The 15,420-nt window shown below is 41.7% G+C and overlaps 1 protein-coding gene across 4 annotated transcripts in view; it reads right to left on the minus strand.

The window, feature by feature from the left end:
• n4bp2 (NEDD4 binding protein 2) overlaps positions 1–15,420 on the minus strand; it is a 97,457-nt gene that overhangs the window by 75,450 nt on the left and 6,587 nt on the right. For all 4 annotated transcript variants that reach the window (XR_009644694.1, XM_060824677.1, XM_060824687.1 and 1 more), the window contains exons 3-4: positions 4,499–4,623; positions 1,089–1,177 (exon numbers count right to left, since the gene is read on the minus strand). Coding sequence is in view for 3 of the 4 variants with exons in the window: in XM_060824677.1 (XP_060680660.1) it covers positions 1,089–1,177; positions 4,499–4,623 (214 nt within the window). In the remaining variant the exon portion in view is untranslated. The remainder of the gene's footprint in view (positions 1–1,088; positions 1,178–4,498; positions 4,624–15,420) is intronic.

Genomic DNA, 15,420 nt, shown 5'->3' on the forward strand with positions numbered 1-15,420 from the left:
TGAGCCTTCATGACTCAATAATTGACTTAATTTCTCTCTTTATGCTGCATTTCTATTTATCTGCTCACTCTTCTTTCTTTTTCTCCTTTCTCCTCCCCCTCCCAACACCATCTTTAGCATATACACCACATTTTCCTAGTTACTATCAATTCTGAATAAGGGTCATTGGACTCAAAATATGAACTCTGCTTTTTCCCCACAGATGCTACCAGAGCTGTTAAGTTTCTCCAGCAATTTAGGCTTTTGTTTCATGATTTCCTGGATGGGTATATGGATAGGAATGGTTTAAGAGGGATATGTAGCAAATGTTGGCAAATGGGACTAGGTCAGATTGGGATGTCTGGTCAGAACGGATCAGTTGGACCAAAGGGTCTGTTTCTGTGCTGTAGGACTCTAGGACTCTATGAAAGTGTTCTTATGAAAACATTTGATCTTGTGTAAGATCCTTCTGTCCACAGTTTAATGACTTTCAGGAGACAAGGAAGCTATTAATAAAAGTTAGAGTGGAATATTTAAGCTTAATCTGACAACATGTACATAAGAAATTTCTATTTAAAGAACAGAAATAATTGAAAGGATGGATAAGTATGCTGCATAAGCAAGATCAATAAACAAAAGCTTAAAATTAATCACATGATTTTGTTAGAAAGCTTCAGTATTTTTGTTGCAAAATAATGCAGCCAGCTTTGCCAAACCACTCGGCTTGTTTGCTTATCTTGCTCATCGGCCAGAACTCAATGAATGAGCATGCAGCACATTGCAATTCCTCACAGCACCCACTGTGGTTGCAGATGCAATAAGAAAATAAGTGAAACCTAACTATGCACTTTTCGGATTACAGGAGTTTTGCCAGAAATTCATCTAACAATCTTCCAAGTACTGTACATTGAACAGCATCTGACAATCAAACTCAATTGTTCCAAAGACAACTCAACTTCCCATTGTTGAACAATTTCCATATCATCTAGAACTTACAAAAATAAGAAAAGAATATAGAACAACATTTTGTATTCCAAAGAAATTGGCATACTTGACAAGATTTTGCATGGAAACAGACTATAAGACATTTCTAAACAACTTTAACTAACCATAGTGATGTAAGATTTCATCTCCCACGCTTGTGTATTTGTATTATCTATTATTACAGGAGAGTAACCTTTTTCCATGGCTTCTTTGGCTGAAACAAAATATGATCAGAATTAAATTTTATTCAAAGAAATTTATGCCACTAGCAACAACAGTGCATATGACGAGAATCAAGTTGCATGGCAGGATTAAATAAAATTTGCTAACCTGTTTACAATTACTTTTCAATATTCATAACATTTTCATTAAACATTTGAAAGTATTTCAAAATTCAAATTAAAAATCCACAAATCTTAGTATAACTTAACCGTTTCAGTAAAAAAATTTCTTTAGAAATTATCTCTTTGCATTCTTGATTTTCCAATGATGTAAAATGATATTCATATGCAGCAAATTAAGTATCCCAGATGGAAACAGAAATCTGCTTGGCACAAACTCCTTTACAGCTGGTTATGCGTTATAATACTTATTTGTCCATTGATGTGGAAATATATATTTTTCTAGTTTTCACATTCACTGTCTTATTAATACCCTCTGAGATTATGACCAGATTACAATGATCTTTAGATTAGAGTGGTGCTGGAAAAGCACAGCAAGTCAGGCAGCATCTGAGAAGCAAGAAAATCGACATTTTGGGCAAAAGCCCTTCATTAGAGGCAGGGTGCTTGCAGAGTGGATCTACATTGATCTTTACCCTAACATTACTAAATCCAAATCACTGAAGAATAATATCAGTGCCAATGTCTCTTTTACTGCTCCATCTGGCATAAACTTTGCTCAATATCTCTTTTATTATCTTTGGAAGTAATATACTCCTCACTTAAATATAACTCCAAAACTCCTACATCATCCAGGTGACTAAATTCTCACATATGATTCTGGACAGGCATTGAAGGTTGGCAGTTAAACCGGTAAACTCAAACAAAGAACCCTATGCAAAGCTGCAGCATAGAGTATCAGGAGGGATGTGACTGCACTAGAGAGGGTACAGAGGAGACTTACCAGGCTGGAGAGTTTTAGTTATGAAAAAAGATTGGATAGAGTCTGAAGGGGGACATGACTGAGATATAAAATTATGAGGGGCATAGACAGGAAGAAATTTTTCCCTTGGAAAAGCAATCAATGACCAGGCAGCATACCTTTGAGGCAAGAGTTTAAAAGGAGATGTGATGGAAGGTTTTGTTTTCAACTGAGGTTGGTGGAAATCTGGAACTCACTGTGCAAGAGTGTAGAAACCCTCATAACATTTTAGTAGTATTTAGATGTATGCTTGTGATGTCAAGACATATAAAGCTATAGGCCAACTGATGGAAAATAGGATTAGAATAGTTAGGTGGTTGTTTTTGACCAGTGCAGACTCAATGGGCTGAAGGGCTTTTTTCTGTGCTATAGACCTCTATAATTTTATGAATGAGTTGCTATGGTTCATTTCAGGACTAACAACTTAGGAATTTGACAAGAGGTCTTATTTGAAGAATACTGGGGGCTAGGGACTAAAGGCTAGGACCGAATCGCACAAACCACAGAGGATTAAACATATTAGGGAGGTTAATACAGAAAAGGAATTTGAACAAGTACCTGTCAGTGGAGGGCTTAGGTATAAAAGATCATGTTGATTATAGTTTTGGGTCAAACAAAAGGAAAGAGAGTCGAGCAACAGTCAGAAATTTTATTTTCGGCACTGCAAATAAAGAGAAAGCTAAAAACAGAAATTAAACTAGCAGACCGAAATAAGGTGCATATAAAACAAAGAAAGAGAACAGGTTAGACAAAGGTACTAAATATATCAGAAGTAAACTGAACAAATTACTGCTACAAATTCAACTTGGAGAGTGTGACATGGCAGCCTTTGTGGAGAAATGGTTCAAAATGAATCGAACTGGAGTAATGCTACACCAGATAACCAAGTCTGCAGGAAAGATAGTAAAAGTGGTACAGTGGAAGAGTAACCTCAATACTAAGGATGAGAGCATTTCAATGATAAGCAATGATATAACAAGCAGTAAGGAGGCAGTGGAGACTGGGTGGAATTAAGAAATGATCAAGGATTAAGATTGCAGTACAGCAGTTCCCAAAATGTGAGTTTCAAATTAAACTGCGGTTACAGAGGCAATGGGTCCAAAAAGGTTTCAAAATTCTGAGATGGCTCCCCATGCTGGAACCCAGGAAATTTCCAGACCTGCATGCCTCAGGATTACTTTTCAATTGGCTGGACAGTTGGGTTGTGAGGCAGAGTGATGTTAACATCCTGCGTTCAATTCCCACAATAGCTGAAGTTACTATGAAGATCCTTCCTTCTTAATCTCTCCCCTCACCTGAGGTGCAGTGACCCTCAGGTTAAACCAACACTAGTCATTTCTCTCTCTCTCTCTCTCTAATGAGACAGCAGCCCTCTAAGAGGATAGTGACTTTACTTACTACACGACAATGGATGATTGGGCATTTACAAAATTCTTGTGTTTAGGTGACCTTTACATTGGAAATCGAGAATATTTACTCTTCCTATTAATGTAAATGAGGGAAATAATTTAGCCTAACATCTGTTGTCAAGAAATTGCTCAAGTCAATAAGTGAGGATAGGAGTGATCGATCAACTTGAAATTTTTCAGCTGGTTAAGTCAAGCTTGCATGCATTTGCAAAATGCCTGAAGAAAATGACTGTTTCAACACATGATCAAAGTAATGGATAGAGAATGACAATGAATGTTATTGAAATTGACTTCCGGAAAACGACTCGTGTCGTCCATCACAGGAAACCACTAGCTAAAGTTGAGAATCAGGAAATTTACACATATTATTGACCTGGTTACAAATGTGACTCGTGGTGTCCCCCAACAATCTGTGTTAGGTCTAAAACAATTCATTGTACAGATTAATGACTATGGAGCAAGAACCAAAAACCACAATATCCAAACACTGACACCAGGACAACAATATGGATGAAACCATAAAATTAAGGAAAAATTAATAGATTTAGCAAATGGGAGAAAATGTGGCAAATTAATTAAATCTCAGGAAATTATTTTATAAAGTGATAGTTAATTTGTGCAAAGCCTTGGTTAGACCACACCGATGTCATGTTCAGTATTGCGCATCACCTTGGGAAGGATATAACTGTCTTCAAGAGAATGCAGCATAGATTTACTGGACAGATAATCAGATTGAGGAGAGATTAAACAAAAAAGGGCTTTATCCCCAAATGTCCAAAAAATTCAAAGATTATGGTGGGTTTTATAAAAAGACATTCCCAAAAGTAACCTTTTTGAATAAGAATTGTACAACAAGCATAAAATTCAAGAAGTTTTGAAATTATAATAAGTTAAAATAGTTCTCTTGTGGAGAAAGCAATGTAATAAATTCACTTTTGTAATACTGTCTACAGTAATCAAGAACACATTTTTAAATTTCTCACCTCGCTTTTGATTCCATTCATGAGCCTTTCCAATCAAACCAGGATCAAACTGATAGCGTCCATTTCGACAAAAATAATCATCTGTGCTGAAAATCATCCCATTAGGCCCCTGTTGAACAAGCATTCTGTCCAATTGCAATGAAAACTCATTAATTATGCAAAATCTCAAATTCTCAAACTATTCAGTAAGTTTGTCTAAGAAAAAATGCTCAGTCTCAATTTGGAAAATTGTTTTGCTTGGCACATGTGGGCAAATAATTTTGATCAAGTGTTAAACAAGAAGACATCCAATGAGATCTCACTTGGTGATCGCTCAGCTCTCAAGGTGAGATTGTTTATTATCATAACAACACAGGACTGCTTAACATTGAGACTGGTGAGTTTGGGGTGACAGGGATTCTGCAAAGTGGTTCTTTAAGAAGGGCTCAGCAATCATCAAGAGGGATTTTAACCTACATATTGACTGGAAAATCAGATGGCGGAAAACATCACCAAATGAGATATTAATTCAATGTTTTTGGAATAATTTCTTAGATTAGCATGTTATGACATCAACCAGGGGGCAGGCTACAGTAGATCTGATTTTGATGAACAACATAGGATTAGTTACTGACATAATTGAAAGTGCCCCTGGGTAGCATAATTGAATTTCATCTTCAGGATAATTTAAAATTGTGTGGGTCCAAGACTATTATTTTGAATTTAAACAAGGGCATTTGTGAGGCTGTGAAAGCATAGCAAGTGAAAGAGAACTAGCAATTTAGGTTAAGGGATAGGTCAATTGAGAGGAAGTGTCAAACACTTAAGGGGATATTCCAGAAAGCACAGAATAGAGACAGTCTAACAAATTAGAAAAATTCTAAGGGACGGCCTTGCCATCTGTAGTTCACTAAAAAAGTCAAGTTAACATCAAGCTCAAAGAAAAGGCATCATTTTGCAAAGATAAGTGGCAGATCAAAAGATTGGACACAATATAAAAAGTAGGAAAGAATTACTAAAATGCATGGGGGGGGGAGGTAGAGTACAAGGGAAAGTTAGTCAAAAGGATAAAAACAGATAGGAAATGTTTCTTCACTTATTTAAAACAAAAGAGTTAAAGATTGTGTTGGCTCTAAAGAAGTTGAGTTTGGTGAATTAGCAAGAGAGGATAAAGAGATGACAGACAAATTGAGCAAATATTTTTCTTCGTCCTCATTACAGAGGATACAAGTTGCATCCTGGTAATAGCTGTCAATTTGGAATTTAAAGTGAGGATGAATTAAAGAAAACTACAAATACAGAGGAACCTCATTTATCCGAATACCAATTATCCAAAAATCTGAAGGCGACCTCGAGGTCCTGACAGAATCATTACATCAAAGATGTGTGTCCAGCGCTGATCATGTCTTTTGTTTACAGTGATTAAAACTGCTGCCAAGAATAGTGCTGGATGGTAGGAGCCCGGGCAACGTCTCTAAATGACTAAACTCCCACATCCTCTCTCTCTCTTTCCACACTTTCCCTGGAGTTCTACACAGGGATATACCCTAAACCCCCCCCTTTCCCAAATAATCTCTCCAACATTGTCCTGTACAGGGCAGAGATGGAACCTGTCAAAATGTTGCAGTAAAAAGTTGTGTGTGTTTGCGCACTATTTGGAGACTCACCCCCCCCAAAAGGTAGTAGTAGCAGCAGCAGTCTTGTTGTTGGTGTCCAGTCCGGCTGCCCCAGAGAGGGAGAGAGGGTGGGGCCGGCAGGGGGTGAGGATGAGGGTGGGGGCAGGGTTGGAGACGGGCGGATGGTGGGTGGTGTCAGACTGGTGGACGGAAGGGGCGGTGTTGGACAGGGTTGGGGGGGGGGGGGGGGGGGGGGTTGGGCGGGAGGCAGCTCACGCGCTGGTGCTGCTGTTAGTCTCCTGAACAGGAAACAGACTTAATAGGAAACTCTGAGCCCCAGAGAAAAGGCATTGAATCGATTAACCGAATAATCAAGTATCCGAACAAAATAGTGCCCCCCCATCTCATTCAGATAATCGAGGTTCCTCTGTACCAGGGAGTTAGTCCGAAGTAAATTGTTGGTGTTGCAAATTGACGAGTCCTCAAGTCCTAATGGCTTTCATCCTAGGGTCTTAAAAGAAGTAGTAAAAAGTGAGGTCTGCAGATGCTGGAGATCAGAGCTGAAAATGTGTTGCTGGTTAAAGCACAGCAGGTTAGGCAGCATCCAAGGAACAGGAAATTCGACGTTTCGGGCCAGAGCCCTTCATCAGGAATGAGGAGAGTGCACCAAGCAGGCTAAGATAAAAGGTAGGGAGGAGGGACTTGGGGCAGGTGCGATGGAGATGTGATAGGTGGAAGGAGGTCAAGGTGAGGGTGATAGGCCGGAGTGGGGTGGGGGCGGAGAGGTCAGGAAGAGGATTGCAGGTTAGGAGGGCGGTGCTGAGTTCTAGGGAATCGACTGAGACAAGGTGGGGAGAGGGGAAATGAGGAAACTGGAGAAATCCGAGTACATCCCTTGTGGCTGGAGGGTTCCCAGGCGGAAGATGAGGCGCTCTTCCTCCAACGGTCGTGTTGTTATGTTCTGGCGATGGAGGAGTCCAAGGACCTGCATGTCTTCGGTGGAGAGGGAGGGAGAGTTAAAGTGTTGAGCCACAGGGTGGTTGGGTTGGTTGGTTCGGGCGTCCCAGAGGTGTTCCCTGAAGCATTATTAACCTGAAACGACATTAACCGACTCGACCTGTCCACCCCTCTCACCCACTCCAACCTCTCACCCTCAGAACGTGCAGCCCTCCACTCCCTCCGCTCCAACCCCAACCTCACCATCAAACCAGCAGACAAGGGAGGCGCGGTAGTAGTTTGGCGCACCGACCTTTATACCGCTGAGGCCAAATGCCAGCTCGCGGACGCCTCCTCCTATTGCCCCCTTGACCATGACCCCACCTCCCACCACCAAACCATCATCTCCCAGACCATCCATAACCTCATCACCTCAGGGGATCTCCCATCCACCGCCTCCAACCACAACCCCGCACCGCCCGTTTCTACCTCCTGCCCAAAATCCACAAACCTGACTGCCCCGGCCGACCCATTGTCTCAGCCTGCTCCTGCCCCACCGAACTCATCTCCGCGTACCTCGACACGGTTCTGTCCCCTTTAGTCCAAGAACTCCCCACCTACGTTCGGGACACCACCCACGCCCTCCATCTCCTCCATGATTTTCGCTTCCCTGGTCCCCAACGCCTTATCTTCACTATGGACATCCAGTCCCTGTACACCTCCATCCCCCAACACGAAGGACTCAAAGCCCTCCGCTTCTTCCTTTCCCACCGCACCAACCAGTACCCTTCCACTGACACCCTCCTTCGACTGACTGAACTGGTCCTCACCCTGAATAACTTCTCTTTCCAATCCTCCCACTTTCTCCAAACTAAAGGAGTTGCCCTGGGCACCCGCATGGGCCCCAGCTATGCCTGTCTCTTTGTAGGATATGTGGAACAGTCCATCTTCCGCAACTACACTGGCACCAACCCCACCTTTTCCTCCGCTACATCGATGACTGTATCGGCGCTGCCTCGTGCTCCCACGAGGAGGTTGAACAGTTCATCAACTTTACCAACACCTTCCATCCCGACCTCAAATTAACCTGGACTGTCTCAGACTCCTTCCTCCCCTTCCTAGACCTTTCTATTTCTATCTCGGGCGACCGACTCAACACAGACATTTACTATAAACCGACTGACTCCCACAGCTACCTGGACTACACCTCCTCCCACCCTGCCCCCTGTAAAAACTCCATCCCATATTCCCAATTCCTTCGTCTCCGCCGCATCTGGTCCCAGGAGGACCAGTTCCAATACCGTACAGCCCAGATGGCCTCCTTCTTCAAGGACTGCAGATTCCCCCCAGACGTGATCGATGATGCCCTCCACCGCATCTCCTCCGCTTCCCGCTCCTCTGCCCTTGAGCCTCGCTCCTCCAACTGCTACCAAGACAGAACCCCACTGGTTCTCACCTACTACCCCACCAACCTCCATATACAGCTTATCATCCGCTGTCATTTCCGCCAACTCCAAACGGACCCCACCACTAGGGATATATTTCCCTCCCCTCCCCTATCAGCGTTCCGCAAAGACCACTCCCTTCGTGACTCCCTCGTCAGGTCCATACCCCCACCAACCCAACCTCCACTCCCGGCACCTTCCCCTGCAACCGCAGGAAATGCAAAACTTGCGCCCACACCTCCTCCCTTATTTCTCTCCAAGGCCCCAAGGGATCCTTCCATATCCACCACAAATTCACCTGCACCTCCACACACATCATCTATTGCATCCGCTGCACCCGATGTGGCCTGCTCTATATTGGGGAGACAGGCCGCCTACTTGCAGAACGCTTCAGGGAACACCTCTGGGACGCCCGAACCAACCAACCCAACCACCCCGTGGCTCAACACTTTAACTCTCCCTCCCACTCCACCGAAGACATGCAGGTCCTTGGACTCCTCCATCGCCAGAACATAACAACACGATGGTTGGAGAAAGAGCGCCTCATCTTCTGCCTGGGAACCCTCCAGCCACAAGGGATGAACTCTGATTTCTCCAGTTTCCTCATTTCCCCTCCCCCCACCTTGTCTCAGTCGATTCCCTAGAACTCAGCACCGCCCTCCTAACCTGCAATCCTCTTCCTGACCTCTCCGCCCCCACCCCACTCCGGCCTATCACCCTCACCTTGACCTCCTTCCACCTATCACATCTCCATCGCACCTGCCCCAAGTCCCTCCTCCCTACCTTTTATCTTAGCCTGCCTGGCACCCTCTCCTCATTCCTGATGAAGGGCTCTGGCCCGAAACGTCGAATTTCCTGTTCCTTGGATGCTGCCTAACCTGCTGTGCTTTAACCAGCAACACATTTTCAGCTCTTAAAAGAAGTAGCTGGTGAGATAGATAATGCATTGGCTTCCATTTTCCAAAACCTATTAGATTTGAGGAAGCTTGCTTTAGATTGGAGAATAACTAACATTACTTCTTTATTCAATAAAAGGAGGCAGAAAGCAGGAATCTACAGGCCAGGTACCTTAACAATGGTCATAAAGAAAATGTTAGAAGCTATTAATAAAGATGTAATAATAGGGTACTTAGATAAGTGCAAGATAATCAGCTGGAAACATGGTTTTGTTCAAGGGAAATTATGTTTAATTAATTTATTAGAATTCTTTGAGGACGCAGCTTGTGTTATAGATCCAGGTGAATCAGTGGATGTGTTGTATTCAGGATTTCCAGAAGGCATTTGATAAGGTGCCACATCAAAGGTGACTGGAGCAAATAACAGCTCATGGTGCTGGGGGTAACATATTGGCCTGGATAGAAGAGTGACTGGCTAACAGGAAGCAGAGACTAGGAACAAGGGACTTTTTCAGGTTGGCAGAATGTTACAAGTTATGCACCACAGGGTCATTGCTGAGGCCTGAACACTTTATAGTTTTCACAAATGATTTGGATGAACAGACAGAATATACAGCAGCTAAATTTGTTGATGACAAGATGATAGGTGGGAAAATGAATTGTGAAGAAGACCCAATGAGCCTACAAAGGGATAGATCGGTTGAGTGGACATTGTAAGGATTGTGAAAGGGAGATGAGGTGGTTAGGTAAGTAATTCTCCATCTCTTAATAATATTCTTTATGAACATCTTTTTTTCTTGCCATTCTTCTTTGGATAAAGGTCATCACAGTCCATAAAAGCTATCGGTACCCTTACAATGTACTCTGGGCAGAATTGTATGCCTAATTTCCTCTCTTACCTTATTCAGGCACTCATAATATCAACACAGCCTCTGTTAGCTAAAGGTCAGCTCCTCCTGCATCTGAGGAACAAGACACTGACCCTTCAGAGGATGCACCGGCCAGGCTGCTTCCTGTGTCCTCCAGGATGTTGCCAGGAATTGAGGGTTTTAGTTATAAAAACAGATTGGGACTTTTTCAGTGGAGTGTAGATGGTGGAGGGGTGACCTTATAGTGGTTTATAAAATCAAGAGGGGCATAGATAAGGTGAATAGCAAAGGTCTTTCCCCTAAGGTGGCTAAGTTCAAATTAGGGCGCTTTTTTTTTAAGGTGAGAGGAGAAAGATTTAAAATGGAATGAGGGGCAACCTTTCTTTTAAACAACAAAGTGGTTTGTGTGTGAAATGAACTGACATAGGAAGTGGTGAATGCAGGTACAATTACAATGTTTAAAAGACATTTAGATATATACATGAATATGGATATGGTCCAAATGCAGGCAGGTGAGACTAGTTTAATTTGGGAAAATAGTTCGCATGGACTAGTTGGACAAAAGGGTCTATTTCCATGTTGTATGAGTGAGCAAAGAGCTGGCAAAGTACAATACGGCCAAGTGTGTAAGTCTCTAAATGATGAGAGGTTGCAAAGCTTGGGATGCGAAGAAATCTGGGTGTCCTAGTATATGAATCACAGAAGGTTAGTGAACAGTAATCAGGTAAGCTAATAGAATGGTCATTTTTGCAAGGGAATTTAATACAAGAATAGGGAGTTATGCTTAAGTTACACAGATCTCATCTGAACTCGTGTATACAAAGCTGGTCACCCCACATGTGAAAGGATGTTACTGTGATGGAACGAGTTCAGAGAAGATTTGCTAGAATACCTGGAATGAGCAAATTGCATTGAGGAAAATTAGACAGGCTAGGCTTTTATCTTTTGAAGTTAAGATGAGTCACAGGTGACTAAATTGAAGGAACCTGACTAAGTGGATGTCAAAAAAGGGTTTTCCTCTTGTAGGAGAATCTAGATCTAGGGAATCATAGACTAAAAATAAAGGGGTTTCTCCCTCAAGACAGAAATTAGGCAATATTTATTTTCTCTCAGAGGGTTGAATCTCTTTGAATACACTTCCTTAAAATGCAGTGGGATGCAGAACCTTTAAGTCGAATGCAGATATATTCTTGATTTCCAAGTGAATGAAAGATTATCAGGAAATGTAGGAATGCAGAGCTGAGGTTAAAAATCAGATCAATCATGATCTTAGTGAATGGTGAATCAAACTGATGGCCTATTCCTTGTTTGTATGTTCAATTCTCTCAAGTAATTCAATCTGTCAATCGTTTGTTTTGACCGAATATTAAATTACATTCCCTACAGTGTGGAAACAGGCCCTTCAGCCTAACCAGGCCACACCAACCCTCCAAAGAGTAACCCACCCAGACCCATTTCCCTCTGTCTAATGCACCTAACACTATGGGCAATGTAGCATGGCCAATTCACTTAACCTGCACATTTTTGGACTGTGGGAGGAAACCAAAGCACCCGAAGGAAACCCATGCAGACACAGGGAGAATGTGCAAACTCCACACAGACAGTTGCTAGAGGCTGGAATCGAACTTGGGACACTGGTGCAGTGAGGCAACAGTGCGAACCACTGAGCCACCAGGCTGCCCCAAAGTGGGAGGAATATGATAGGGGACTGATGTGAACATTACGGTCTCGCTAGAGATCATGCAGCAAACTAACTAAACTCAGCAAATGAGGTAGCTATCGCTCGGCTCCGGGAATATACATTTGTTAAACAAATAAAAACAAAAGATGTGTTTTTCTGTCCTTAGAAAATCTTCCTCATTAAGTTGTTCTTGATCAATTTCCCTCATCTTCATTTTTCACTTTGAAAGAATATAGTCCTAGCTTGTTTGCCTAGTATAAAGAAAACTAAGTAAGAGATCTATCTCAATAGATTAACGTTGTACTAGCTCTACAATTAGTTGGGTGCCTGAAGATGCACAATCATCATCTTTTAGAATTCTTAGTTTCTTCATTTTTGAAATTTAGTTCCTCTTGAGACAATTTAAAAAAGGCAAGTGGGTAAGTATGTGGAAAGGAAACTTTGGAAAAGGAGGGAAAGAAGTTTTCAGACAGCACCATAAGGCTATTGTCTTTTTCTGTTTTCTTAAATTTTACAGTTCAATATGATCAGCTCTGTTATCCAAAACTATATCAGTATTGCATCATATTATGTTGCATTACCAAGTCCAAAAAAAGACCCAAATAGATTCTACAAATTCTACCTCATTTAAATAATGAGTAATATTAATTGCAAAGAAAAGTACTATTCAATCTGCCATATCCGTGCAAGCTATCCACAACAGCAAGTCAGCTGCTCTCACTCTCCTACCCTTCTCCTGTAGACCTGCAAACTTTCTTCCATTCAGATACCATCCAATTCCCTTCAAATATTTGAATCTGCTTTCACCACACTCTGACATGAAATAAAATGTTTTAATGTTAATTTTGGGTTTTTTTTTGCCAATCACTTTAAATGGGGACCTTCTGACTAAACCCTTGCACCGACAGGTACAACTCTCTGTCTACTCTGCCCAATCACCTTACTATTTTGAAAACAATTAAATTAACCTTCTTCTTCTTCAAAACAGTCCAGCTTTTGAAATCTTTCAACGCTGAAACTATTCTCAAAGTCTTTCTGTGCCATTCTCAACAAAACAGCTGACAGCCACTTACTTGTTCATTTTTCAGGTCAATACCCACCAGAATCCACCTGTCTGTTTAAAATTTAAACAAAGTCTGGTAGTTAACTGTCAATCATCATTAATTGGTGTATTCTCCATCTCAACACCTCCAGCAAAATCCACTTTATAACCAATCTGCATTCTCCACTAATGCAGTAAAGCTTTCCTCTTGAATTGGTCTCCCTATAAATTGTCCTGATGAGTGCAATACTAAAAGCTTTGATAAAGTATGTATTTTCTCAGCAGTACATCTCTAAAGTAATAACATCCTTCCAAATGTATATAGAATTGGAGTTGAAGCTGAACCATGGCTTTAGAAAGATTTATCAAACTGTCTTGCACGGTGGCTAAGCGGTTAGCACTACTGCCTCACAGTGCCAGGGACCTGAGTTCAATTCCCGCCTCAGGCGGCTGTCTGTGTGGAGCTTGCACGTTCTCCCGGTGTCTGCATTGGTTTCCTACGGGTGCTCCGGTTTCCTCCAACAATCCAAAGATGTGCAGGTCAGGTGAATTGGGCTTGCTAAATTGCCTATAGTGTTAGGCACATTAGTCAGTGGTATATATAGGGTGGGGGAATGGGTTACTCTTCGGAGGATCAGTGTGGACTTGTTGGGCTGAAGGGCCTGTTTCAATACTGTAGGTAATCTAATCATTTATACTCTATGCCACTATTTAAAAAATAAAGAATGCTTAATGGCTTTTTGATCACTTTCTCAATCTACCCCGCCACCCTCAACAATACGTGTATGATATTCATAGATTTTGTTTCTGCATCCATTTTTTAATTGTACTTTTCATTTTATGTTGCCTTATCCCGATAAAAATGTATCACTTCACACTTCTCTGCACTAATTTTCAATTTCTTTGTGTTTGCCTATTCCACTTATCTATTCATGTCTTTCCTAAAATCTATTATTATACTTCTCACGGTTCACAAACTTCCATGTTTGATGTAATTTGCACATTTTGAAAAGATTTCCCGTACACCCAAGTTATTAACATGCAATAAGAAAATCAGTGGTCATACTGCTGGCTACTGGGGAACACTTGTCCATACTTTCCTTTGGTCTGAAACATAAATATTCACTATGACTGTTTCCTATTATTCAGACAACTTTGTATCCATATTGTCTCAACTCACTCTGCCAGACTCTTCACCATTTTGAACATCTGTATCATTATAGAATCACAGAATCCCTACAGTGTGGAAGCTGGCCAGTGAGTCCACACCAACTCTCTGAAGGGCTTCCCAACCCTACCTATCTCTGTAACGCTACATTTCCTATGGCTAATTCACCTAGCCTGCACATCCCTGGACCCTATGGGAAATTTAGTATGGCCAATCCACCTAACCTGCACATCTTTGAACCATGGAAAGAAACCGGCACATCCAGAGGGTTGACTATGCAGACACACTGAGAATGACAGTGTGGAATTTGTACAATCAGTCGCTCAAGGGTAGAATCGAACTGGATGCCTGGCACCGTGAGGTAGCAATGCTAGCCACTGAGCCAACATGCCACCCAAAATTTTTTGTATTTCCTCTCAATTGTCTATCTTGAGAGGGTCAGTTAGCTGGATAACTGTTTTGGAATTCAGCATGATGCCAACAGCACAGGTTCAATTTTTGTACTGGCTGAGGTCACCGTGAAGGACTCTACTTCTCAACCTTACCCCTCAACTGAGGCATGGTGACCTTCTGGTTAAACTACCATGAGTCATCTCCCTCTTGAGAGAGTAGTCCTATGATCTGGTAGAACTCTCGCAACTTGACTTTTAAAGAGAAACTAACCATAAAATAATAAGATGCTTGAGGCAATCAGTATAAACTTAAACTAAAATGAGAAATGAGATAAGAAAATTCAAGTAAATATAGATAACACTCGTTAAACTATAACTTTTTTTCCCACTCGAAAAGAGTCGATCTCTTCTAAACAAATTATACACAGTGCCTTTCAAAGTGATTCACAATGAATCCGATAGGTCTCTCGATGCTATAGTAATGTAAAGAAACAGGAATGAATGTGCCAACAGCAGGATCCCACAAACAACAGATAAATATACTTTTGATATGTTTTAGGGAGGTCATTTATGGATCAAAAGGTTAGCCAGGACAAAAGAGACCAGTCCAGCAATTGTAACTATTTCCATGAAATCCACCTAAAAGGAGTAGTGATCTCAGTTTAACATCTTATCTGAAAGCTGGCACTTGTAACAATGCATCATCCCCTTAATGCTGCACTGAAGTGTCAGATTAACTTATGAGTGATTCTCTAAAATGGAGACTGAAGCAAAAACCTTCTGGCTGAGAATTTCGTGATTGCACTAAGACTAGCACTTAATGTAAATCTTTGGTTGTAAAGTGCTCCAAGGACATGAAACAGCACTTACAAAAAGGCAAATTTGCTCTTCCTTCAAA

This window comes from Hemiscyllium ocellatum, chromosome 1 (assembly GCF_020745735.1).
Source record: "Hemiscyllium ocellatum isolate sHemOce1 chromosome 1, sHemOce1.pat.X.cur, whole genome shotgun sequence".
In the NCBI taxonomy this organism is placed as follows: domain Eukaryota; kingdom Metazoa; phylum Chordata; class Chondrichthyes; order Orectolobiformes; family Hemiscylliidae; genus Hemiscyllium; species Hemiscyllium ocellatum.